At 38.7% G+C, this 27,147-nt stretch overlaps 1 protein-coding gene and 1 non-coding gene across 4 annotated transcripts in view; both read left to right on the plus strand.

The window, feature by feature from the left end:
• Positions 1-27,147, plus strand: part of Taok3 (TAO kinase 3) — a 172,689-nt gene that overhangs the window by 102,991 nt on the left and 42,551 nt on the right. For all 3 annotated transcript variants that reach the window (XM_074060851.1, XM_074060852.1, XM_074060854.1), the window contains exons 8-13: positions 1,392-1,505; positions 2,937-3,028; positions 14,575-14,668; positions 16,004-16,085; positions 22,659-22,826; positions 26,052-26,234. In XM_074060851.1, the coding sequence (XP_073916952.1) occupies positions 1,392-1,505; positions 2,937-3,028; positions 14,575-14,668; positions 16,004-16,085; positions 22,659-22,826; positions 26,052-26,234 (733 nt within the window). The remainder of the gene's footprint in view (positions 1-1,391; positions 1,506-2,936; positions 3,029-14,574; positions 14,669-16,003; positions 16,086-22,658; positions 22,827-26,051; positions 26,235-27,147) is intronic.
• On the plus strand, positions 11,856-11,989 carry LOC141419095 (small nucleolar RNA SNORA42/SNORA80 family). The gene has a single exon (XR_012443759.1). It is a non-coding gene; the product is annotated as a small nucleolar RNA SNORA42/SNORA80 family (small nucleolar RNA).

The following is a 27,147-nucleotide window of genomic DNA, read 5'->3' on the forward strand; positions in this document are numbered from 1 at the left end:
AATTGTATCTAGTAAATAATATTGATTAAATATATTTATCATCATATCTATGGATCCAGCAATTTTTTTTCCAATGTGTTTCTTGGAACCAACATTTTATTACTGAATGCCAACTCACTTATGATAATTTTGCCTGCTTTTATTTTAAGCCACAGTTCAGTTTTTTGTGTGTCTTTATTATCTTAATCTGCACATTAGCTTACTATTTTATTATGTATAACACATTATCATCTTTAGTTTGTAGAAGTTGAAAAGAAAAAAATGAGTGTTCTTTAGTTTTGAAAATGAATGCTGTGTCTCAGATTTTTTATTATTTTGGTTTAAGAGGCAGTTTAGTCTTCTAATAGAAAATAAGAGAAAAGATACTTTTCTGCTGCAAAGAGCAAACAATAATGCCTTTTTTGTTTTTCTTTCTCTCTGTTAATGCCTAATGTCATCACAAGGAAAGAAACTGCATTTTCAAGGGAAGTTTTTGTAAAAGTTGTTTGGGAAGCACTTGAACCTGATCATTTTCTACTTGACATAGTTTTCCTCATCTTCTCCAATTTATCTTTCCATGGCCCATCAACTTGGTTCCTATACTCATCATACCTCCTGTCTTTTTAAAAAGGAGTCAGGAGAACATTCCATCTTCTCATTCTAAATGATCATACTGACCAATGAATTTTCAAATCACATTTTAAAAACTTTTTGCCGCATAGAACATCAAATATTTGTAGTGGTAACCGCTTTCAATTCATTGTAGCAGTACAATAAAAATGCAATTTCCTAACTCCTAATCCTTGTTTGTTTTGATCTTTCAGGGTCCTCTTTTTACTGTAACGTGTTATTTTTAAAATAACCTCCTCTCTATAACGTGTAACCTCAAATGCCTTAGAGATGCAGTTACAATTAAAGGCAGAGAGAAAGGGTCACAGGCAAGAAAGAAAAGGTATGTGTGTAGTTGAGATTATTGGATAGGTAGTCAACACAGGTGTGTGTAGACTCCAAAAATGTCACATGATTTGGAAGAGGAAAAAACAAAAGGCAGTTACAAATGGCACCAATTTCCCCCGCACAAGGAATACTTTGGTGACTGGATTTAGCATTTAAGAACATACTTTTAAAAGGATAGCAGCAAGCTGCTTTCCTCATCTGCTATGTCTGCCTTCTTTCTCATTCTTTTCCCTCCCTCTGAAGAAAGATCTACCTGTAGATAATTGTGACATCCCACCTGTAAGTATACCCAGGAATCTGGGACCCTTATATTATGCAGTAATTACTAAATTCCCTTCTGGCCATCTGAGCAAACTTTTTTAAATAAACTTTTTATCTTATTAATTGCATGTTCTGACCTATTCCATAGTCAAAGTAGAAAAGTAATTTTCTAACCCTCTTAATTTTTCCTATAGGGATATTAAAGCAGGAAATATTCTCCTAACAGAGCCAGGCCAGGTGAAGCTAGCTGATTTTGGATCTGCCTCCATGGCTTCTCCTGCCAACTCCTTCGTGGGCACACCTTACTGGTACGTGCAAAGGGAAAATACGGTATAGCTCTGATACATATACATGAGCATGAAGACAAGATGGCCCCTGAAATGGTTTTGTTTTGTTTTGTTTTTCGTGGCACTGGGGGTTGAACTCAGAGCCTCATGCCTGCTAGGCAGACACTCTATCATGGTTTTGGTGTTTCGCAGTGTGTTACCAATGAGATTACATTTGAGAAAGAAAACTCACAAGCAAACAAAGAAACACTCTTAGGATAAAACTTAGAATGACTTTAAATTGTTCAAATGAAGTTGATGTCACTGTGTATAAACTGAGTAAGATTATCAACTCACTGAACTCAGGTTTTATATTTCATTTGAGGTTTCTTTTGAACTTTTCTCTTGGGGCAGTCTCAGGTAAGGACAACTTTCGCTGGCTAGCCAACAAGTGGAAGTGTTACCTTCCAATGAAAGAAATCCAAGTTCTTGTCTTTGTGGAATTCTCTGGTATTTCATCTCACTTGTCATTCTGACTTACAGTCGTTCCCCCAATTCTATTCCAGATTTCTTTCCTGCCTTTCACAGATACCTTGGAATTTCATTACATCTATCTCTGAGAATGACTTATATTCTGGAAAATTCACTACACACTGAGAAAAATTCAGCTGCTTCATGCAATAGCATTTGCCAAACACTGCTTATACACAGTAATAGAATATGGTTCTGTCCAAAGACATTAAACTGATGTGGCCCCTGTCCTCCTAACCACTGTGCATTATGAACAAACAAACCAAGTGGCACCCATTACCATAAACTGTTTTATTTTGTTTTGTAAATTGCAGTATTTTTGGAATAACTGATAACATTGGTTCATATTGCTCTGAAGAATATTTTTCACGTGGTTTCATTATTTGCATTTCATATATGTTAGTCCTTTACCAGTCTCAATGAGGTCACTACTCAAATTCTCTCCATTTTATAGATGAAGAAACTGATAGGCAGATGATTTAAGTAATTTACCCAAGATCAAACTGATGGATTTATTGAAAATAATATATTATTTCATGTAAATCATTAAGTATATTTACATTTTGAATAATGTTTTTCAAAACAGCTTATAAGGAAATAGCTCTATCAAATAAAAGGATTTTTGTTTGGTTTTTGGTGGGACTGGGGGTTGAACTCAGGGCTTCATGCTTGCAAAACAGGTGTTTTACTACTTGAGCCACACCTCCAGTCCATTTTCCTCTGATTATTTTGGAGATGGGATTTTGAGAACTATTTGTCAGGGCGGGCCTTGAACCAAGATCCTCCTGATCTCAAGTAGCTAAGATTACATTCGTGAGCCACCAGTATCCGGCAGATAAAAATTTTAAGTATCCTTAAGAGCAGCTATTTTGTTGAATCACTGTATAAAGGGAAGCTTGTTTTTGATTTTTCAACTCAAGTTCTGCTCGTTATGTTTGGTAGGATGGCTCCAGAGGTGATCTTGGCGATGGATGAAGGACAGTATGATGGGAAGGTTGACATTTGGTCCCTCGGGATCACCTGTATTGAGCTGGGTGAGTAAAGGACCATGTGCATCATGTCTTTGAGCATATCCTTACTGTGCTTGACAGTTACCTAATGCAGCTGCTGTTTAGTGACTGGCTGCCGCATGTGTGCCAAGGTATGTGAAAGGATTATAGATACTTTCTGTGCCCTGGACTAACACTGACGATTGCTTTCTCTGTTACACGTTTTCACATTGATTTAATTAAAGGAGCTCGAGCAGTTGCACAGTTCGCAAGTTATTAATTTCTTATATTTTTAAAATATCCATTCTCCATATTGTGAGTGATAATACATGCCCTAGGTTCACTGTGGTGTCCATTACTTTAATCTATACTTCAACTTGTGCTGGGAAAACTGAACAAGTAAGAGAAGGTTTATCAAGATCTGACTGTGGGGCTGCATTTGACCTCCATCAAGTACAACCTAGGAGAAAATGTGTTAGAAGATCCACTACCCTGAAGTTCTTCCCCACATAGTGCTCCTGAAATCGCCTAAAAGACCATAGTGTCTGTTCTCTGGTTGCACTTTTTGAACTTTAGTGTATCTTAAGATTACCTCTATCCTGTGGTAAATTTTAATGTAAGTGGCAATCTTTAATATATTTTTTTGGCAGTACTGGGATTTGAATTCAAGGCACTGAGCTTGTTAGGCAAGCTTTTTACCATTTGAGCCACATCTCCATTCCTTTTGTTTTTAGTTTCTTTTTTTCAGATAGGGTCTCAAACTGTGAGCCTCCTGTCTCTGCTTTCCATGTAGCTGGGATTACAAGCACATACCACCAGGTCTGACTTGTTTTTTGAGATTTGGCCTCATCAACTTTTTACCCAGGCAGTCCTGGAACCATAATCCTCCCAATATCTGCCTCCTGAGTAGCAGGAATTACAGGCACGCACCACCACACGCTGCTAACTCCACTGTAAATGTTACTTCTGTCCACTAGTAAATTTAGCAAACAAATCTCTTAGTGGTGGGAGGGACCTCTCATTGGTAGTATTTGCCTGTTTCTGTGATGTAAACTCTCCCACTACAGCCAGTATCGAACTACCTGTGCTGTTCACCACCTTTGGACTTGCGGAAAGATCTAAGATATTAAACACACTTGTCCTACAAAGGAGACGAGGGCCATGTGATCCCGCACTTCCCATGCTTCAGGCCTTTTCCAGCAAAGAAACATGATGTGCATGTGCAGTTCATCTGTCTCGTTTTGGCTTTTTAGCATTAAAGAGATGTTAGTGAAGATGGCATTCTAGGAGGAAAATTAGAATGCTTACCTTTTTTTCCAGTCAGGTAACAGAGTCACATCATTTATAAATTTATAATATTATTAAGGCAGGTATGGTGGTGCACACCGGAAGTACGAGCGGTTGGGAGGCTGGGGCAGGAGGATCACCTGAGTCCAGAAGGTGGAGACAAGCCTGGGTAACATGATGAGGTCCTGTCTCAGAAAGAAAGAAGAAAGGAAGGGAGGGAGGGAGGGAGAGAGGGAAAGAAAGAAAAAAAAAAGATAGCAAGGGGAAGGAGGTGGGGATGGAATTAAATATACATATATACATATATATATATATATATATATATGGCCGGGTGTGTAGTAACACATGTCTGTTATCCCAGCTACTCGAAAGGCAGAGACAAGAGGATCAAGGTTCAAAGCCAGTCCAGGCAAAAGGGCTAAGGGTGTAGCTCAAGTGGTAGAGCACTTACCTAGCAAGCATGAGGCCCGAGTTCAAATCCCCACACCGCCAAATCAGTATGTGTGTGTCTATGTCTATATGTGCATAATAAAGACATGTTTAAAAGTTCTTCCACCCCTTGCCCTGTCCACTCAGCTCCTACTCCATCCTGTCGACATTCATGGGAACCTCTATTACTAATTTCTTTATGAATGTAAGAAACAAATATGAGTGTACTCTGTTTCTTTTTTAATGGTAAGGATTGAACCCTGGTTCTCACATGTGTTCCACTACTCAGGTACAGCCCAGCCCAGCAGATACTTCTTATTTTCATTTTCATACCCTAGTTCACAAGTACATAAGGCTCTATACTTTGATTTTTCACTTTCCAGTGTCTGGGAGGTCCAGCTTATATTATTTACACATATTATTTACACATCTTTTTCAGTGTCTTAATAGTACCATGTCATATCACTGTGCATATACAGTCGTTTAACTGGTCCTGTTGTGACAGAGGTAGTGGTGATAGATTTCTCTTTTGAGTTTAATATTGTGCTGGTCTCTTTTTCACTGCAAAGAAATACTGATTTTGGGTGACACTCAGCAGAAGTATTTAATAATACAGTAATCCTCTGTAGAACTTGACTAGGTGATTCTAAAATTCAGTTTGGCCCAAACAATTGTAAGGAAATTGAATTTGGAAAACAGAATCCCTGTACTGAAATCCACATTATAAAACTGACATTAGCATGGTGCTGGTCTCAGGAAAGACCAGTATCCAACAGAGCAGAAATAAACCAGACACTGACTCAGAGATGAGTCAGGTTTTAGTAAAAGGCAGAAAAGCCATTGCTCACCAGTAGGGGAAAGGTAGCACATTTGATAAATTAACATGACTTGTTAATTCATATGATAAAAATTAGAATTAAAAGATATAATGAAAAGTAGATTCCTAAATATACCATATACAAATTCAAAATCGGTTATAAAAATAAGCAGAAAAACTTCAAAACATTTTGGAAAGGCTCCCTTAGCCTCAGTTTCCTCACCTGTGAAACAGAGATGATAATAATGCCTTCTGCATCCTGAAAGCAGATGCTCGACGGTACAGAAAGCACTAAGATGGACTGGCATAGAGTGTGTTGTGTAAGTATTGTTATTCTACGTTACCTATGTAAGCATAGGGAAGAATTTTTCTAAGTAATATTTTAGAAACATAATGATAGATATGATAAGCCTTACCACTTAAAATATAAAACCATGTAAAAATACAATAATTGAAACACAAGCCACAGTCTGTAGGAAGATACTTGAAACATATCTAACCAACAGAGTATTGGTTCAGAATTTATAAAGAACTCTTATAGTTTATGAAAAAGGAAAGGCTAGCTAGACGTGGTGGTTCCCTCATGTAATCCCAGCTACTTGGGAGGCTGAGATGGACAGGATTGCAGTTTGAGCCCAGGCCAGGCAAAAAAAGTTAATGAGACCCCCATCTCAACAAATAATCCTTGCATGGTGGCACACACCTATCATCCCAGCTATTCCAGAATAAGATTGTAGTCCAAAGCCAACCCTAGCCAAAAGTTCAAGGCCCTATCTAAAGTAACTAAAGCAAAAAGGGCTGGGGTCATGGCTCAGGGGGCAAAGCACCTGCCTAGCAAGGGTGAGGCCCTGAATTCAAACACCAAACCAAAGAGCCGCTAGAAAAGTGGGTGAAGAATCTGATCAAGCAACTTGTTCAAGAGGATACCTAAGTGAACACATGGAGGTACTCGGCCTCATCAGTGATCTGGAGAGTTAATGTTAAAACCCGTTGTATGTCTGCAGGTTAGCACATGTCTTAAATCTGGGTTAATAGATCTGGAGAGGCTGTTAACATAACAGGCACTCATCTGCCATTGGTAGAAGCGTAGGCTGACAAAAACCTTTGGTACAGACACCACAGCTACCACAGTGGCTGGAGAAGGGTCTCAATGACCAGCCTTTCACTTCCAGTAGTAGACCTTAGAGAGAAATCTCCTCCCATGTACAAAGGAATGGATGGCAAGGCTGCAGTCTTATTTGTAGTGGCCAGAAAAGATGGAAATACTCTGAATCCTTAACCAGTGGAGAATGGATAAATAAGTTATGGCAGATGCATCACACATAAGAATGTACAGGATTATGCATATCATCATGGATAAATCTCAGAATCATAGCTTACAATGTTTAATTAACAAAGAAAACTGAAGGCCAGGCACGGTGGTTCACATCTCTAATACCTGCTACTTGGGAGGATTGCAGTTGCAGGCCAGCTTGGGCAAAAAGCCAGCAAGACCTCATCTCAACCTATAAGGTAGGCAAGAAACACAAGACCGTATCCCAAAAATAATGAAAGCAAAATGGGCTGGGGCATGGGTCAAGTTAGTAAAGCACCTTTCTGGCCAGTGTAAGACCAAGTTTAACCCCCACTATCATCAGAAAGAAAGAAAAAGTTATAAAAACACAGGTACACTATGTTGCCAGTTATAAAAGTTTTTTAGCAAGAGTAAGGCTCTGAGTTAAAGCCCCACCATCACAAAAAAAAAGAAAGAAAAAAGTTTTTGTTCATTTGTTTTTTGTGGTACTAGGGTTTGAACTCAGGGTCTTGTACTTGTTAGGCAGGTGCTCTTCCCTTGAGCCGTGCCCCTAGGCCCAATTATGGAACTTTTATGAACACTTTTTGTTTTTTTTTTTTCATTTTTCTTTTATTATTCATACGTGCATACAAGGCTTGGTTCATTTCTCCCCCCTGCCCCCACCCCCTCCCTTACCACCCACTCTGCCCCCTCCCGCTCCCCCCCATCAATACCCAGCAGAAACTATTTTGCCCTTATTTCTAATTTTGTTGTAGAGAGAGTATAAGCAATAATAGGAAGGAACAAGGGTTTTTGCTGGTTGAGATAAGGATAGCTATACAGGGCATTGACTCACATTGATTTCCTGTGCGTGGGTGTTACCTTCTAGGTTAATTCTTTTTGATCTAACCTTTTCTCTAGTTCCTGTTCCCCTTTTCCTATTGGCCTCAGTTGCTTTAAGGTATCTGCTTTAGTTTCTCTGCGTTAAGGGCAACAAATGCTAGCTAGTTTTTTAGGTGTCTTACCTATCCTCACCCCTCCCTTGTGTGCTCTCACTTTTATCTTGTGCTCATAGTCCAATCCCCTTGTTGTGTTTGCCCTTGATCTAATGTCCGCATATGAGGGAGAACATACGATTTTTGGTTTTTTGAGCCAGGCTAACCTCACTCAGAATGATGTTCTCCAATTCCATCCATTTACCAGCGAATGATAACATTTCATTCTTCTTCATGGCTGCATAAAATTCCATTGTGTATAGATACCACATTTTCTTAATCCATTCGTCAGTGCTGGGGCATCTTGGCTGTTTCCATAACTTGGCTATTGTGAGTAGTGCCGCAATAAACATGGATGTGCAGGTGCCTCTGGAGTAACAGTCTTTTGGGTATACCCCCAAGAGTGGTATTGCTGGATCAAATGGTAGATCGATGTCTAGCTTTTTAAGTAGCCTCCAAATTTTTTTCCAGAGTGGTTGTACTAGTCTACATTCCCACCAACAGTGTAAGAGGGTTCCTTTTTCCCCGCATCCTCGCCAACACCTGTTGTTGGTGGTGTTGCTGATGATGGCTATTCTAACAGGGGTGAGGTGGAATCTTAGTGTGGTTTTAATTTGCATTTCCTTTATTGCTAGAGATGGTGAGCATTTTTTCATGTGTTTTTTGGCCATTTGAATTTCTTCTTTTGAGAAAGTTCTGTTTAGTTCACTTGCCCATTTCTTTATTGGTTCATTAGTTTTGGGAGAATTTAGTTTTTTAAGTTCCCTATATATTCTGGTTATCAGTCCTTTGTCTGATGTATAGTTGGCAAATATTTTCTCCCACTCTGTGGGTGTTCTCTTCAGTTTAGAGACCATTTCTTTTGATGAACAGAAGCTTTTTAGCTTTATGAGGTCCCATTTATCTATGCTATCTCTTAGTTGCTGTGCTGCTGGGGTTTCATTGAGAAAGTTCTTACCTATACCTACTAACTCCAGAGTATTTCCTACTCTTTCTTGTATCAACTTAAGAGTTTGTGGTCTGATATTAAGATCCTTGATCCATTTTGAGTTAATCTTGGTATAGGGTGATATACATGGATCTAGTTTCAGTTTTTTGCAGACTGCTAACCAGTTTTCCCAGCAGTTTTTGTTGAAGAGGCTGCTATTTCTCCATCGTATATTTTTAGCTCCTTTGTCAAAGATAAGTTGCTCATAGTTGTGTGGCTTCATATCTGGATCCTCTATTCTGTTCCACTGGTCTTCATGTCTGTTTTTGTGCCAGTACCATGCTGTTTTTATTGTTACTGCTTTGTAATATAGTTTGAAGTCAGGTATTGTGATACCTCCTGCATTGTTCTTTTGACTGAGTATTGCCTTGGCTATTCGTGGCCTCTTGTGTTTCCATATAAATTTCACAGTAGATTTTTCAATCTCTTTAATGAATGTCATTGGAATTTTGATGGGAATTGCATTAAACATGTAGATTACTTTGGGGAGTATCGACATTTTTACTATGTTGATTCTACCAATCCATGAGCATGGGAGATCTCTCCACTTTCTATAGTCTTCCTCAATCTCTTTCTTCAGAAGTGTATAGTTTTCCTTGTAGAGGTCTTTCACATCTTTTGTTAGGTTTACACCTAGGTATTTGATTTTGTTTGAGGCTATTGTAAATGGAATTGTTTTCATACATTCTTTTTCTGTTTGCTCGTTGTTAGTGTATAGAAATGCTAATGATTTTTCTATGTTGATTTTATATCCTGCTACCTTGCTATAGATATTGATGATGTCTAGAAGCTTCTGAGTAGAGTTTTTTGGGTCTTTAAGGTATAGGATCATGTCGTCTGCAAATAGGGATATTTTGACAGTTTCTTTACCTATTTGTATTCCTTTTATTCCTTCTTCTTGCCTAATTGCTCTGGCTAGGAATTCCAGTACTATGTTGAATAGGAGTGGAGATAGTGGGCATCCTTGTCTGGTTCCTGATTTTAGAGGGAATGGTTTTAATTTTTCTCCATTAAGTATAATGCTGGCTGTAGGTTTGTCATATATAGCTTTTATAATGTTGAGGAACTTTCCTTCTATTCCTAGTTTTCTTAGAGCTTTTATCATGAAATGATGTTGGATCTTATCCAAGGCTTTTTCTGCATCTATTGAGATGATCAAGTGGTTTTTGTCTTTTCTTCTGTTAATGTGGTTTATTGCGTTTATTGATTTTCGTATGTTGAACCACCCCTGCATCCCTGGGATGAAGCCTACCTGGTCGTGGTGAATAATCTTTTTGATGTGTTGCTGAATTCAGTTTGCCATTATTTTGTTGAGGATTTTTGCATCAATGTTCATTAAGGAGATTGGCCTATAGTTCTCCTTTTTGGAGGTGTCTTTGCCTGGTTTTGGGATAAGTGTAATACTGGCTTCATAAAATGTGTTTGGCAGTTTTCCTTCCCTTTCTATTTCATGGAACAGTTTAAGGAGGGTTGGTATCAGTTCTTCTTTTAGGCAGGTGCTCTTCCCTTGAGCCATGCCCCTAGGCCCAATTATGGAACTTTTATGAACACTTTTTGTTGTTAAAAGCATATAAATACTAAAAAAAAATAACAGGATATAGAAGATACATTCCTGAAGAATAAACTCTGGAATAAAGGAAAGCAGGTGGTTACATCTGCTTACTAATTTTTTTTTCGAGAAAAAAGACCTTAAACAAATACAATGAAATAACAATAAATCTAGGTTGTAGGTTTCTATTATAACATTCTGTAAATTTTTGTATACTTTTGAGGCTGAATAACTTAACTTTTAAAAGTTAGAAATAAAAATGTATCCTTTTGAAGGAAAGAAACCTACTCCATGCATAGCACCGTTAGCAGTATATAGGAAGTTTCAGAATTACACATCCTGGATTTGGATCTCGGCTCTACTGGAACATAGCTGGCAGGATCATCCTGCATGGCTGTGACATCACTCCAGCAGGCATTCATATTGTCAAGGATATAAAGGATTCCTTCTGGAGCTGGGTAGCATGTTCATTCCAGCTGTGTGATCGATCCTGAATGGTTTCTCTTCACTTCTCACCTGTTAAATGAAAATCAAAATGCATATATCATATACATTTTCAGTCTTCAATAAGATAATAAGATTTAAAGTGCCTAACATAGCACGGCACTGGGCATGTGCTTAGTAATAGCTAATCTATTCATATCTGGAAACTGTTTTGCAGTTTATATTCAGAAATGAAGATGACCTAGTTTTACTCATGTCACTGACCACACCAGCAACTCCTCAGCTCTGACTCTTTGAGAGGATGTACCAGCTGACATGATCCTTATAGCTCATTAGTGCCCATCTGTGGTTTTCACAAGTTTTTTCTTGGCTGGGGGTATAGCTCAGTGGTAGAGCACTTGCCAAGTATTCAGTTCCCAGTTTATTCCCTAGTACTGAGGGGAAAAAAAAGTTTTTTTCTTACCAAAATCTTTCTGAAATATAACATAGATTCTGGCCTTTCTGCCCTTTTTAGTGGGGATAAAAACAGCATACTCCTTTGTAAGATGATTCAAGATCATCACCACGTTAGTTTTTGTACAATATGGATGTAGTGATAACTAAAGTCTTACACAATGGTTCACTTCGGGCAAAATAGATAGAGGCCAGGAGATACCTGAGTTCCTCCTCTCCTGAGACACTCCTGGTATGTGCTTTTTAATGATTTATCTTCTTATGAAATGAATTGAGATATTTATAGCAACATACTGTCTATTTCAGCCTCCTTCCAAATTGTTATATACTTAAAACTGCCAAGAGTAGATTTTCAGTGTTCTCACAACAAAACAAATTGTAACTATATGACATGATGAGTATATTGTTATCTCACTATACATGCATACCAAAACATCACAATGTATACCTTATATATATAGTTTTTTATTTGTCAAAAAACAATCAAATAAATAAAAATTTTACTTCCTTTAACTGGCAACATTTTTCTCCTGGTATATGTTAAATTGTGATATATCTTTTGGTCAGTGGCATTTTAGATTCAGAGAAATACAATAGTAGATCTTCAGTAAATGTTTGCAATGTCGTTACCAAGAATGCATGGGTTTGGATTTCTGGCAAGCCCATCCCCCTGAGCCTCTTATAGTGTCCCATGCCAGAGGAAACTGTAGCTCAGAACCACTGCCTGGCCTCTGCCTGTAGGCTGCTGGTACCGAAATGGGTTGGGGGGGCGGGGGATATGTTAACATTTAACTTCTTAAGAATGAAGTTATGATATCAGTAATATAATAAACCTTTTTGACAGCTTTACCATATATCTTCATTTCCCTAGCATTGATTTTGTTAATATCTATGTAAGAGAAGAATTTTTTTTTCTTTTTTTTACATGAAAAATTATAAACTATTGCAGTACATTCTAGGGCTAGGGGTCATGGCACATACCTATAATCTCAACACTGGGGAACTGGGGAGACTGAGGCAAGGAGGATCTTGAATTCAAGAACAGGATGGACTGCTAGCAAGACCCTGTCTCAAAAGCAAAAAAAAAAAAAAAAAAAAAGTGAGCAATGGTTTTTCTGTATGAAGTATAATTAAATTGGAGTACGAACATACTTTGAATGTTTGAATTATGGTGAATGTTGTGGGTAGTGCTTGAGTAGCATGCCCTTTCTTTATGCTATGTGTTTTTTCAATGTTGGGGGGTTTTTGTTTGTTTTGTTTGTTGTTTTGTCTTTTTTGTGGTACTGGGGATTGAACTCCTGCTTGCCAATTCTTCCACTTGATCCATGCCCCCTGCTCTTTTGCTTTAGTTTGTCTTTCAGATAGGGCCTTGTGTTTTTACCCAGCCAGCCCCCAACTACAATCGTCCTAAGTAGCTGGGAGCACAGCCATGTCTACCTGGCTTGATTTTGAACAAGGTCTCACTAGCTTTTGCCCAGAATGGTCTTGAACCATAATCCTCCCATCATCTCTGCCCCCCTGGTAGCTAAGATTAGAGGCATGTTCCACCATGCCAATCCAACAGTGTATGTATTTTTTTTAGAACTCTTTAATCTATAAATCAAATTGCCAAGGTCACATTACAAAGCAGGACCATGATATTGTCACCTCCACTGCCCCTTTTCTCAAAGTCCAAGCTCTGCTTGTCCTAAGTGTTTTAGAAATTGTCTTCTGCTACACGTGGATCTTCTAGTGAAAGAGCTAGTTAAATGCATGAATCTTTTGAAAATTCTTGATATTGAAAAGGAGGTCCAGTTAACCAGGTAGTGCATTTCAAGATGATTTCAAAAGAAGCTAGTATTGATGCTCCTCTGGTTAAACGATAGACACTCAGTTCACCAGCAAAGATGGTAGACTCTGGTCCATCAGCAATGCAGGGAATTGACTGTGTTCAGGAGGGGGGATTCTTACAGACTCATAGGCTATCACATTCCACAGGTATCTATAGAAATCATTTACAGAGAATGTCAGGGGTTCCTCTGAAGGTGACAGAAGAACAAGTATAGTCACTTCTGCCTAAGTGCTGCCAGTGACTAAAAGTTCACCACTTCTCAACATTGTCCATTCTGATGCTTTGTTTTGGTTTTTTAATCACTCTCACTTTTCACAAGTTCTTCCTCCTATGAGTGAAATTTTTTTCCTGTAATTTCTATCCTTCATTCTTGTTCTGTTCCTTAGACCTGCATAGTACAGCCCAGTTTATCATTTTTAGAAGTGTTGATAATAGAATCTTTACTTAAAAACTAAGATGACCTGATAAAACCAGAGATCAGATTACAAATTAGAAAGGGGACTCCATTAAAAAAAATAATAATAAAAACCCACAGGGGCAAAGATGGTAGAATAAGATGATAGTTTACCTTCTAGGCCATAATAACTAAAAAATCTCTGCTCAAAACTAGAGCCTGGTCTCTTTACTTTGGCCAACAAGTGGAGCACCTAATCTGTGAATAGCATTTCATTTCATATTCTGGGGAAATAAATAAAACAATAAAAGTATTCAGGTTATAAAATCTTGCTGCCTTAGAGCTTTTGACTTTTTGTCTTTTTATAAAATGTACTAGGTGCCAAAAGAACAAGACTGCCCAGGGAGAGGTAAAGGAGTTCCAGCAAAGGGATCCTTATTCCACGGTGTAAGAGGAGTCCTCTAGTAAGAAATACCCAGGCTGGGGCTGGGGCTCAGTTGTAGATCAAATGCAAGGCCTGGGTCCCATCCCCAAAACCAAGGAGAGAGAAAGATGAAAAATACCTGGCCAGATCAGTTTTTCTTTATAATAGGATGGACCAGGCCTTGTTTATTATCTGTCCTTCACATCCTCCCCACTACTGCCCTATGCACCTCCACCAGCAGTGTTTTGGCCTGGATACACTGTCATACTATTCCTTGAATAGAATTATCTCACCTCCCATCTATACTTGTGATATTTAAGATGGCCTGCTCCATAATAATGGGTTTTTTCTTTATTCTTCTCTTCTTTCTGAATTGTTTATTTTTTATTTATTTATTTGAACTCAGGATCTTACACTTGCTAGGGAAGCCAGTCTTCTGAAGATCCATGAAAAAAAAAATATAAGGAATTTTTCTCACACTCTTTTGAAATGAGTTCTGTGAGGAGCTTTTCCAGTGTACACTAGAAAGACCAGCAGCTTCCAAAAGGCTATCCTGGGCTGACCTTAGAGATTGAAATAAGTGGATCCTGTGACGTGGTGATGGTCATGAGCTACTGATTTAGCAGCAGAGTTTTGTTCATAGTTCCTTCTTTCACAATCTGCCTGATCTTTGGGAACTGCCTTATCTTGTTTCTTCTCTCTTCCAGCGGAACGGAAGCCCCCACTTTTCAACATGAATGCAATGAGTGCTCTATATCACATCGCGCAGAACGACTCCCCTACCTTACAGTCCAGTGAATGGTAAGACTTGGCTGTCATTCCTCATCTTTAAGAAAATCACCACAGGCATCTGACACTCTCATTAAATTACATTTTAACTGTCTGACCTAGAAAGGACTCTAGTGTCCTGCAAGCAACAAGTGCCTTTATACCTGCAGTTTGTTTCTGCCCTCCCCGTGGCTGACGCTGTGCTCCTTAGCATGTGTGGCAGCTGAGACCCCCATGGACATACCCTGCTACATTCCTCCATCTCTGAAGTCTCACCAGTCATGTGCTGATCATCTTCTCTGTCACTTGTCATTGTTTTATGATATGTGTATTTAAATGTGCTGAGGGAGAATATTTATAATCTATTCCAAAGATGCACTATTCCTCACTGAAAATTATTTATAACTATTGCGGCCATAAGAGTATAGAACACAAGCCATTTTAAAGAAGAGTGAACAAAGTGGAGTTTCCAAGATAGGAAACTACCCTTGGTTTTCTGTCCCTTAGGCTTCAAGGTTTCCTTGATATGGGTGGTAGATGGTGAGGGAGTAAGAATGGTACTTGTGACTAAAAGAGAACACTGGAGGGGGATGAACCAAATCAGGATATAATGTGTATCTACCTGGAAATGTCACAATGAAATTCCCTGTATAGTAATCTGAAACAAACAAAAATGTTTTTTTTCAAAAAGTGAGGACAGGAAGGTAAGGCGGGTCCTGACTGGGGATTGGTACCAGTAGGAGGAGAGAGGACATAAGGAAAGAGTTTAGGAAAGTTAAGTATAGTGGGAATATTATGTATGAAAATAAAAAAATGAGACCTGTTGGAACTATTTTAAGAATGGCAGGAAGGGAGATAAAGGAGAATGATGGAAGGGGGTGAATTTAGCTAAGATATGCTGTAAGCACTTTTGTAAGTGTCACAATGTGCCCCCAGGACAACAATAATATGATGATAATAATAATAATAATTAAGGAATGGTACTGAAGAACATGGGATTGACTCTGTGAGAGTTGCTACCTAGGAGAAAATGCATATTAAACTGTCATGGATAAATACGGTATTTTTCATTTTCTGATATGTTTTATGGTTTGGTCTGACCTTACTTCCTTATGTGTGGATATGTATGTGTATGTTGATTAACCTGAAATTGTGTCCACACTCATTATCCAAAAGAATTAATTTTAGATACCTTGAAACTTAGATAAGGTGAAAATAGTCCAAGTCTCCTGATATGTTTGAGTTGAGAAATATTTGATTGTAAAAATCTCCTAAAATGGCAAACTTTCTTTCAAGTGAAAATTGTTTCACATAATCCAAGTGCTCCACAGTCCCTCATTTTGTTTTCTCTCATGAATTTGCACACAGGACAGACTCCTTTAGAAGATTTGTTGATTACTGCTTGCAGAAAATACCTCAGGAAAGACCAACATCCACAGAACTGTTACGGGTAATTTCCCAAATTTATATTGGTTTGTGGGGATATATTCCTGTTGTGTAGAGAAGATTTAAATCATTCTGTAGCAGGGCATCACAACAAACAGGATTAGAATGTGCTTTGTTGTCATTTACCCAGAGGTGTGGTAGGCATAGAAAAGGCAAGATCACCAGAGACGTGTGCCATCTGTTCCCTGTGGATTGATTCCTAATATCTCTTCCTTTTTCCTCCTCCTTGCTCTGGTGATCATAGTGTTGTTTCTGTAAAGTTCATCTGTGTGAACTTTAATGCAACACTGTTGGGCCACAGTTGCAGTGGTTCAATGCCAACTCTGTGATTCTGTGATTGTTGTCAAATCTTTAGGCAATGAAGATGTGTGGTAATGATAGATGGATGGGATGACTAGATAGCTAGATAGATGGATGGATGGATGGATGGATGCAAGGCTAGATAGATAGATAGATAGATAGATAGATAGATAGATAGATAGATGATGGATGGATGGATGGATGCAAGGCTGGCACTCTACCTTTTGAGCCCTGTTTATCGTGCTGGGTTCTTTCAAGATAGGGTCTCAAGAATTATTTGCCTGGGCTGGCTTCAAACCGCAATCTTCCTGATCTCTGCTTCCTGAATAGCTAGTTTTAAAGGCATGAGCCACCGGTGCCTGGCGTGTGGTAACAATATTAATCAGACATTCATACAATGTTATGTCATACACATTCATGACAAGAATACCACGTCAACCACAACCACCAGAGTTTTGAGCATTTCTTTTCATGCAATAATTTACTATCAGTTACTACAGACCTCTACAGTATACTGTGTGGGGCTCTCTTACAGTATTATCTTTTATTTGACACAAAATAATCCAGACTGCTAACCTTTCTCTGAATTGTGTTTTTCAACCCTTTTTCATTAATCTCATCTCCAGATTGGCTGGATTTTGTTACTGAGCAGTTTTGTTTGTTTGTTTGTTTGTTTTTAAGAAAAGCTCAGAAAGGTCATATTACCTAAATTTGTTAAGCTTTAAAATGTCAGCTACCCAAGCACTGAAAAACACCCATGCTGGCTCATAAATTCTTGATTTTCATTTTCTTTTCTTTACAACTCTGTAATCATTGTTCTCTTATTTTCTGGTCAGCTAATTTCCACCTAAAAGTAAGGGTTTTCTTCGTATATCAGGCCCCAGGAATATAGTAACAGAAACAACAGGGCCGAGGACTTAACCTTGTTCTCCTTTGTAGCTGAGCCACCACACATTCTAGACATGAATTGCTTTGTCTACCAAAGCCACAGTTCTGCAGTTCTGTTGGAAGAAATGGTAACAAGAACAAAACGCCAGAAACAAAGATGGGACACATGTCACTCTGAAGTAGGCAAAGATTTTTAAAACAAACAAGAAAATAGAGCACAAGAAAAAAAGGCTACCATAAAGGGATGGGGAAAAAATGAATAAATGTGGGCTGTATGAAAATTAAGGTTGGAAACCTCCAATAAGATACTGCAAGGATTCAAAGATAAAATTTAGGAAAGCAAAAACAAATGGATATAAAAAGTAAGTGCACAGAGGTAAAGAAAAATGGAAGAAAAAAGCATAACAGAGTTAAAATCATGCAATAAGCTCTAAGAAATAGAGGAAACCAACTCATTGAGGGCATTACCAGTGATCCATAAGCTTAAGTAAATAAACCCAAATTAAATGCAAAAGACAAAGTTCTAGCTGATAAAATGACTCAAGTGGTAAGAGGGCCTGCCTAGCAAGTATGAGGCCCTAAGTTCAAAACCCCAGTGCTGTTTTAAAAAAAAGTTCTAAAGATGATTATAGATAAGGGGATGGATATGGAAGACGAAGAAAGAAGTCTTATAGATGTCAACTATTTCCTGAAAAACAAACAAACAAACAAACAAATACATGGAGTGGGAAATATTTAAAGATAAACACAAAGAAAACTTTTCTGAAGATACATGTTTAGATCTTTCTTCAGAAACATGCAAAGCCAAAGTAGAACAATGCTTGCAGAGTATTAAGGAGAAGAAAACAAGAACCAAGAATTTGTGCACCAGCCAAGGTTCACAAGGTCAATGATAAAGACAACTGACATATTCAAGGCTCACAAATCCAGACAATACACCTGTTCTGGTCCTGTCTTCTCAAAAACAAAACAAAACAAACTGTTCAACAATAAAATTCTGCCAAGCTAGAGATGAACCAGAAAAAAAAAAAGAGGGAGGTGGAGGTAGACAGTAAAGAAAAAAAGGCAGAAAAGCAAAGAAGGAAAAGAGGGAGGGAAGAAAGAAGGAAAAGAAAGGAGGGAGGGTAGTATTAGGGACTGGAGAAAATGTAGGAGAACTGGTAAGTAAATATTAGATTTAAATTGCCCTCCAAAATACTTATTTATTTTGCTTGTCTAAAGAGCTTATCCATTCAAAAGATACTGTCCATTCTTCATTTTGAATGAGCAATACAGATTTCAAATGGTAATAATACAGAAGATAGGCTGGTGGAGTGTCTCAAGTGGTAGAGTGCCTGCCTAGCAAGCATGAGACCCTGAGTTCAAACCCCAGTATTACCAAAAATAATAACAAAATAAATATTTGAACCAAATTTTTTTGGTGCTGAGGATTGAACCTAGAACCTTGCACATCCTAGGCAAATGTTCTACCACTAAGCTACATCTCCATCCCCCACCTCATTCTTTTTAATGTCTCTATGATGCTCTCAGATGGACCATAGTTTGTTTAACCAGTCCATTTTAAAGTATTTGTTCCAAATCTTTTTCTACTATAAACTATGCCAGTGACACATGTCATTTTGATAAAACAAATTCCTACAAGTGAAATAGCTCATTTAAAGGGAATGTAGATTTCAAACTTAAATAATCACTGCCAATTTACAGTGCCACTAACAAAGCATGATTATTTTTGAACTGTGGTAGTCTGGCTAGATGAAGTATTTCTTTTTTTTTTTTTCAGCATGGGTGTTTAAACTCAGGGCCTCACAGTTGGTAGGCAGGTGTTCTATCCCTTGAGCCACTCCACCAGCCCTTTTTGGTGAAGGGTTTTTTCAAGATAGGGTCTTATAAACTATTTGCCAGGGCTGCCTTTGAATCATGATCCTCTTGATATATCTGCCTCCTGGAGTAGCTAGGATTATAGGCGTGAGCCACCAGTGCCCAGCTCATTTGTATTTCTTGTTATAAGTTGTCTTGCACATTTTTCATGTGTGGAAAAGCCATTTCTGTTTCCTTTTATGTGAACATTGTACATGATCTTTGCCCAGTTGTCTACTGACTTATTGATTAATTTATACTAGGTCTTAGGTCTTATAAAATATCTTTCCTATTTCTATTTTAACATCCTTTAGGCTGGACTTTTTTGTCTGGGGGGGGTAGAATCATGCAGAATTTTTTATAAAGAATAAGGTAGGAATTCAGCATTTTTCCACAGATGCCTACCTAGTTATTACTTTTTGGTTTGTTTGAATTCAGGACCTCATGTTTGCTAAGTAAGCACTCTACCACTTGAGCCACACCCCGAGCCCTGTCCCCAATTCAACAAACTGTCTTTTCCTCACATTATCTTCCTGTCATTAAAATGTCACTCTCACATTAAATAATTTAAATGTAGAATTGTGGTAAAAATTATTGAAATGCTCTAAAAATAGAATGCTAAATGTGATAAACATTGGCAAAGTAAAATTAATGAATGTAATTAGAAAAAACATTAGGTACAGAAAATTATGAGTTTGCTCATTTTTCTTTTTTTCTTTTTATTGTGTTTTTGGTGGTAATGGGGTTTGAACTTAGGGCCTCGTGCTTAGGCAGTCACTCTATTGCTTGACCCACACTACCAGCCCTTTTTTGTGTTGGTTATTTTTGAGACAGGATCTTGAGAACTATTTTCCTGGGTTGGCCTCCAACCTCAATCCTCCTGATCTCTGCCTCCCAGTACCTAGGATCTCAGGCATGGGCCATCAGTACCCAACTTAATTTTTCTGTTTTTTCAGACTAAATGGGCAATAATATTTCTTAAATAGAAGTATAAAGTTTTAAAAACAAAGGTCACGCCAATTTCTTAAAGCATTTTATAATTCTTTTTCCTTTAGAGGACCTTTTCAGAACAGATAACTCTTTTGGGGAAGAATTGTAACTAAGGTTAAACAATTACTTTTAATTCAGTTTCTTCTAATTCTGTTAAATTCAAGTGTATCTTAATTTCATAGATTATACTTAAAATTAGCATGTATAATAAGATTCCCATGTAAAGTGATTTCTAGATTGCCATTGTTCTGAGAGAGAAAAAGGAGAATGATCTCTCAAATCCCGCTCCATAATTTTACAATATTTGTTTCTAGATGATGGACTTTGGAGTGATTTATTCTTTCTTTTATGCATTTTTCTATGTTATTTGAATCTTCAAAGTAAATACTTTCAAGAACATTAAAATCATTCTTTAAATTGATTATCTTTTAGTGGTAAAAGTTTGGAGAGCTGTGAGGAGGTGGGATTGCAGACAAGGATTGAGTAAAGGCATGGAAGTGAAAAATACATGGCAGGGTGTCAAGTCTTCTAGAACGTACTACGCATTCAATAGGAAGGAAGAGAAAGCATGACTGGAGCCAAGAAATAAAATTAGGAAACTGACTGTAAAGGACCCGACCTTATCCAGTGGATAAATGGTTATTTTTAAGATACTGAGTATCTCCATTTTAAAAAAGGCTTCAAAGGTTTAAGTATTTCATATAATATGAAGTCAGGGCCTTGAAAAAAAGAGGTGAAAGAAGCAGTGAAGGGCTTTGTGCAGCTCATCGATGACACCATTAACCCAAGCTGCTGCTGTCCTCCTGCTCCACCATCCTTTGCTGTGGCTTTTATCTTCTTTGTCACAAAACAACTGCTACATCACCAGGATTCAAGTCTCTCTTCCAGAGAGGAGGAAGGGGGAAGGGTAAGGAGTGAAACAGCGTCTCCATATATTCTATCAAAGAAGCCTGAGAGTCTTCTCCCTATGTCTTATAACAAGGCATACCTTGTTATCTATAACTATAACTGAAGAGAAGCATCAAGGAGAATTACTTTCACTCTCCAGGGGCCCTCTCCCCTTATTTCTGGTGGTGCAGCCCTTTAGAAGTGGGGGTGGGGACAAAGTTACCTCTAGGTAGATTGAACAACTGTCATATTTTCAAGCCTCCATAATATGACCCCAAAAAACAGAAAAGAAAATACGCACAATTCTGTTTTTCAAAAGGTACCAAGAGATGGACAGGAGGGTTGAGGCCAATTATAACAGGAATATTCTGTGTTCCGCATTGATTTGCTTCTTATGTTGTTTCAGGTTCAATAGATACAACTTAAAGCTCTAGTAATTTTTAATGCTGGTATGATAAAGTAAACCTCAAGAGACAAGGAGGATGGCTAGGAGGTAGAACATAGGGAATCCTTGTACTTGTGCACTGCTGGTAGGAATATGAAATAGTACAGCCAGCTTGTACATCAGTTTATGTATTAGCAGAATGGATGTTCTCAACAAATTAAAAATAGGACTTCTATGTGATCCACCAGCCCTTCTCTGAATACATACCTGAAGGAGATGAAACCAGTATCTGCTGAAGATGTCTGCACGCCCATGTACAAACAGCATTATCCACAATAGCCAAGATACAGAAACCACCCAAGTGTCCACCAAGGGAAAGAAGGATAATGAAATTGTGCCATATGTGTGCAATGAAATGTTTTTTCAGACTTGAAAAGAAAGATCCTACTATTGCAACTAGATGGTGAATCCCAAAGGGCCTCATGCTAAGTAAAATAATCCCGGGGCAGAGAGGAGAATACCACATGATTACACTTTTGTGGAAAAACAAAAATCCTTAGAAACAGTAGAAAGGTGGTTATAGGGATGGAGCATGAAGGACAGGGTTATAGGGTCTGGAGTTTCAGTTTTGTATGATAAATAAATGTAGAGATCTAAAGTACTACGTGAAGACTATGGTTGATAATACTGAATTCTCTTCTGGAAATTTGCAAAGGCAGTAGAGATTAGGTATTTTCGCCATGCAGACGAAAGGGAACTGTGAGATGATGGATATGTTAAGTTACTTCACTGTATTCATTTTAGTATGTATATCAAAACATCATATCGTGTGCTTTAAATACATATAATAAAATTGGTTTTGAATTTAGGGCCACATGCTTGCTAGGCAGGGGCTCTACCACTCGAGCCATACCTCCAGTTCATTTTGCTCTGGTTGTTTTGGTAATGAACCTGGCCTTGAACTGTGATCCTCCCAATCTTAGCCTCCCAAGTAGCTAGGATTATAGGCATGAGCCACCGGCATCCAGCAAAAAGAACAATTCTTATGTAATCTCTAGGGCATAATCTGGGAGCTTGAGGAAAAAAATAAAAATATTATCTTTGCAATATATACAATATGGGGGGATGCCTGACGTGCAAGTCATATTTGTTCATTTCTGCTGAATGCATAGAGCTCTTTAATGCTTCTCTGTTTGCTTTCATGACTGTAACTCACAGCAAGAATATGGTTTTTTACTGTCAGTTTGTTTTTTCTCCTCCCTCAAACAGCACGACTTTGTTCGACGAGAACGGCCACCCCGTGTCCTCATTGACCTCATACAAAGGACGAAAGATGCTGTTCGTGAGCTAGATAATCTACAGTACCGAAAAATGAAGAAAATACTTTTCCAAGAGACACGCAACGGGCCCTTGAATGAGTCACAGGAGGATGAAGAGGTAGGCACACCTTATTTCAGTGGTCCTCACAGAGTGCTTTTAATGTGGGAAAGTTCTAGACTATAAAAAACACTTTTGGTGATCCGGGGGTTTGAACTCAGGGCTTCACACTTGCTAAGTTGGCACTCTACCACTTGAGCCACTCTTCTACCAAACAACACTTTTGAAGATAGAAGTGTAATTGAATGTGGGGTCATATTAGAAATGTTCATAAAACAAGTATTGAAGGGTGATCTATGAAACTGCTATGGAGGCAGATGGTCATTGCAGGGATCCTTAGCATGGAGAAGATAGGTCTGTTGTGCTAGTGGTGCAGGTGGCATTGAAGACATGATGTGTGTGATGTTGTCACAACGGGCACAGGATATTAGGCTTAGGAAAGTGCTATGCTTGCGAAAGATTATCCTAGCAACAGAGTACAAGTGGATTTGAACAGGCTGCGTCCTAGATAACAGTCCATGCAAGAAATAACAAGGCAGTGGCAATGGGAAGGGGCACTTTGAGAAACATTGTAAAGGTTCACTTGCTGGTACGTGGCTTCTCGTGGAGTGTGACAGTGGCAGATGATGAGAAGTTTGAGGTAACTGAACTTTTGAGCCCAGGTGGCCTAGGAGTATGTCAATACCAAGAAGAGACAATAAGAGCTAAAGAGAGCCAGGTACTGCTGGCTCATACCTATAATCCCAGCTACTGAGGAGGCAGAGATCAGGAGGATCATGGTTTGAAGCCAGTACAGGCAAATAGTTCAAGAGACCCTATCTCAATAAAAACCCAACACAAAAAAAGGGCTGGCAGAGTGTCTCAATTGGCCCAGTGCCTTCCTAGCAAGCACGAGGCCCTAAGTTCAAACCCCAGTGCTGCAAAAAAAAAAAAGAAAAAGAGGAAGAAGCCCTTAGGAGAAAGTACAGGTTTGGTTTTGGGGGATGATTTCCAGTTCATGCCTGTTGATGTAAAGGTCCCAGCATCATTTCCTCTTGACATGGTATACAGATAGGCATTCCAAAAGGGAGATGGCTTCCTGGTTTCTCACTTACCTAAAAAGAAATGAGGAGGATGGTTGCGCCACCTGAGATGCCTAGTGGTTAGTTGGGATCCACAAACCCAGAACACAACAAAGAGGTCTGGGAGATGGGAACTGGGTGAATGTCAACAGCCTTCAGATACCAGTGAGTCAAGGAGTTGAAGAGGAAGAGTGTCTGCATCAGGCGTGAGGTGAAGGTAGTGCAGGTGTTAAGAAAGTCTACAAACTCATGAAGTCCTGAGTTCAACCCCAGAACTTCCCACCCCACCTCCCAAAAAACAAATGAAAAAGTCACAGCTTCAAGCAGGAAAACACAGTACTGTCAGATGCCAGAGGGATCGAGTCAGACAAAGACCCCCAAAAAACTGAGTAGTTTACGGTAGGGCATCCTTGGTGACCTTAGTAAAAGCGATGTTACGGGACTGGGTTGGACATATGGTAGTTTACTGTGAGTTGTGGAATGAATGGGAGATGAGAAAGTGACCACGGAAAAAATTATTTCAAGATTTAGAAATGTGGCTTGGAAGGAAGCGAGAGAGGGCAGCATGTGGAAAGACCCGTAAATGGGGACAGGGCTTCACATTTATATGCAGAGGACATAGAGCCAGGACAGAGACTGAAGGCAGAGCAGAGAGACGTGGACAAAGAGGCGGGGTAGCATAGGAACAGGGTATTACTCCAGGAATTAGGAGGGACTCCGCCTCCTCTAAAACCAAACAAAAGCAAAGGAATGAGAATGAACGGATTTTAGCTTTTTAATATAAAACAAAGTTATTCTACCAATAATTATAAAAATGGAATTTAGAAAATGGGATCAAACTGCAAAATCTCTTGTTTGCATATATGGAAATGATTCCGTTTAATTAGGAAAATAAATTGATTAAAATGTAATGTATTATGTTCCATTTTGTATCAACCAGTGATTCCTTATATTACCACGGCTCACTAACAGTTCATTAGTTATCTGAGTATATTATGGTTCTTTGAAAACAGGTTTTATTTGTAGCTATGCTGATTTAATTATATTATTTAATCTTAAAAAAATATTTCACTGTGATGGATAAATTATATGTTCAGATTCTTTTTACCACTTTTCAAACAGTAGTCTTTGGACCAGTAGCAATGAGCACCAGTATTAATTATATAACAGATATATTTAATAAGATTACAGAGGTAAGCATGATAGAATTTCTTAAGGGAGGGAGAATTTAATTACCTGTCTAGGACAGTAAAATTAATATCCCTGCTTAGATATGACGTCACTCGATAGTGACTTGCAGAGTCATTGCTCGTCACATCTCTGAAAATTCTTTCCACGTGGTTTCACTTTCGAGAGACAACTGCTATGTTTGCTGATATCCTACACATCACCTGTTTGGTGGCCAGTGATCTCTAGCTCTGTTTTTTTGTTTGCTTTTGTTTTTGTTTTTCAGTACTAGTGTTTGAACTTGGCTTTGCGCTTTTGAGATAGGTGCTCTACTATTTGAGCCACACCTCTTGCTCTTTTTGGTCTGATTATTTTGGAGATAGCTTCTTTTTCTCCCCAGCTGGCCTGGACCATAATCCTATTTTATGCCCCCCACAATAGCTGAGATGACAGGTGTGTGCCACCGTGCCCAAGTTTTTTTCCTGTTGAGATGGGAGGGGGGGTCTCATTTTTTTGTTTTCTGTGTTTTTTTGTTTTTTTTTTTTTGCTGGGGCTGGCCTGGAACCATTATCCTTCTGATCTTTGTCTCCCATGTAGCTTGGACTGACAGGAATATGCCACTGCATCCGGCAGTAGCTGAGATGGTGTCTTGCCCAGTCTATCCTCCTATCCACTAGGATTACAGGCATGAGCCACTGGCACCTGGCTATAGCAGTCTTTCTCCAACTTACTAACATTCCCAAAGACCCCTTTTAACCTGGACTAAATCTTCCTACTGGTAGCATTCTGATAATAGTTGTGTGCAATAAGCCTTGGGATGGCAACATTGGAAACCTTATGACCCGCATCCACAGTGACCCTGGGGAAGGAACAGAGGTGAATTTGGGATGTCTGAGAATGGTGGGGGAATAGTGGAGTTGCTATCTTTGCAGATTGCCAGAAAAGCAACTTGGCACTGCACAATTGAGCATGCTTAATCGTTTAGTCCATAGATGAGCACTTTTATCTCCAGTTGTTTTTTGTTGTTTGTTTTAACTTCGGTTCCCCATTTTTACAGGACAGAGAAATGGACAGCCTGGGCAGCAACCACTCCATCCCAAGCATGTCCGTGAGCACTAGCAGTCAGAGCAGCAGCGTGAACAGCATGCAGGAGGTCCTGGATGAGAGCAGCTCCGACCTAGTCATGATGCATGAGGAAGAAAGCACCATGAACTCCAGCTCCTCTGTGGTACACAAGAAGGTGGGTCTCCTGGTGGCTTTGTCACTCAGTGAAATTGGCTCAGGCCACTCAGGATCTATATGGTTTAGTCTTCTTTTGGCAACTCAAAAGTGGGACTAAGTGTAGTGCTTGACAGCTTTCCTACAGTCAAAAGGTACCAAGGGACTGTGCAGGCAACACATGTTCCTACTTCTTCCTTTCTGCTTGCTCCGATGTCCAATACCATCAAGAAATAAAGGAAAGAATAAATCCCTACGTCTTCATGTCAAAGAATCTGACAAATCCTTCTTTCAACCAATGTCCATCACAGTACCAACCATCATGGTTAGCTTCCCACATGTGACCTATTGGCTGTGCCCTTCTAAAGGCATGTCATTCAGAAGTCTGTTTCATCCTCATCACCAGCGTGCCATTTGTTTTTAGAAATAGTTTCTACTCTTCTCTGCTGTTTCCTGGAGGTGCAGTCATTATGTACAATTCTTCAAAGGCTAACTCACTCCCAGCTTAGATATTTAGACTTTTGAATGAACAGTTTTGTTTTTTTCTTTTGATTTACATTTCTTATTAAAGATCCTCATTTTGTACAAGCTTATCATAAGTTGAAATTCTTCACAAAAAAGCAAACATTTTAAAGCTTCTTTCAAAGCAGTTTCTTGAAGGTAAGTTGTGATTATTAATAATTCTTTGTAGGAATTCTCCAGCAGTGTTGAAGACTGTAGTAGCATAGTATGGAGTTAGAGAAAAGGGTCCTTATAATTTTTATGAGGTGTGTGTGAAGAATATATGAACTTATTTTAATGGCTGCTGTGATCATATTCTAATTCTATGAAAGAGCATGCTTAAGCTGTTTTTTGGTTTTGGGGTTTTTCTGGTCCCCTTGGGAGGAAAAAGAAATTGAATGGGAAACAAGGAAGGCAGTAGAACATCCACTGGG

This window comes from Castor canadensis, chromosome 18, assembly GCF_047511655.1.
Source record: "Castor canadensis chromosome 18, mCasCan1.hap1v2, whole genome shotgun sequence".
NCBI lineage: Eukaryota > Metazoa > Chordata > Mammalia > Rodentia > Castoridae > Castor > Castor canadensis.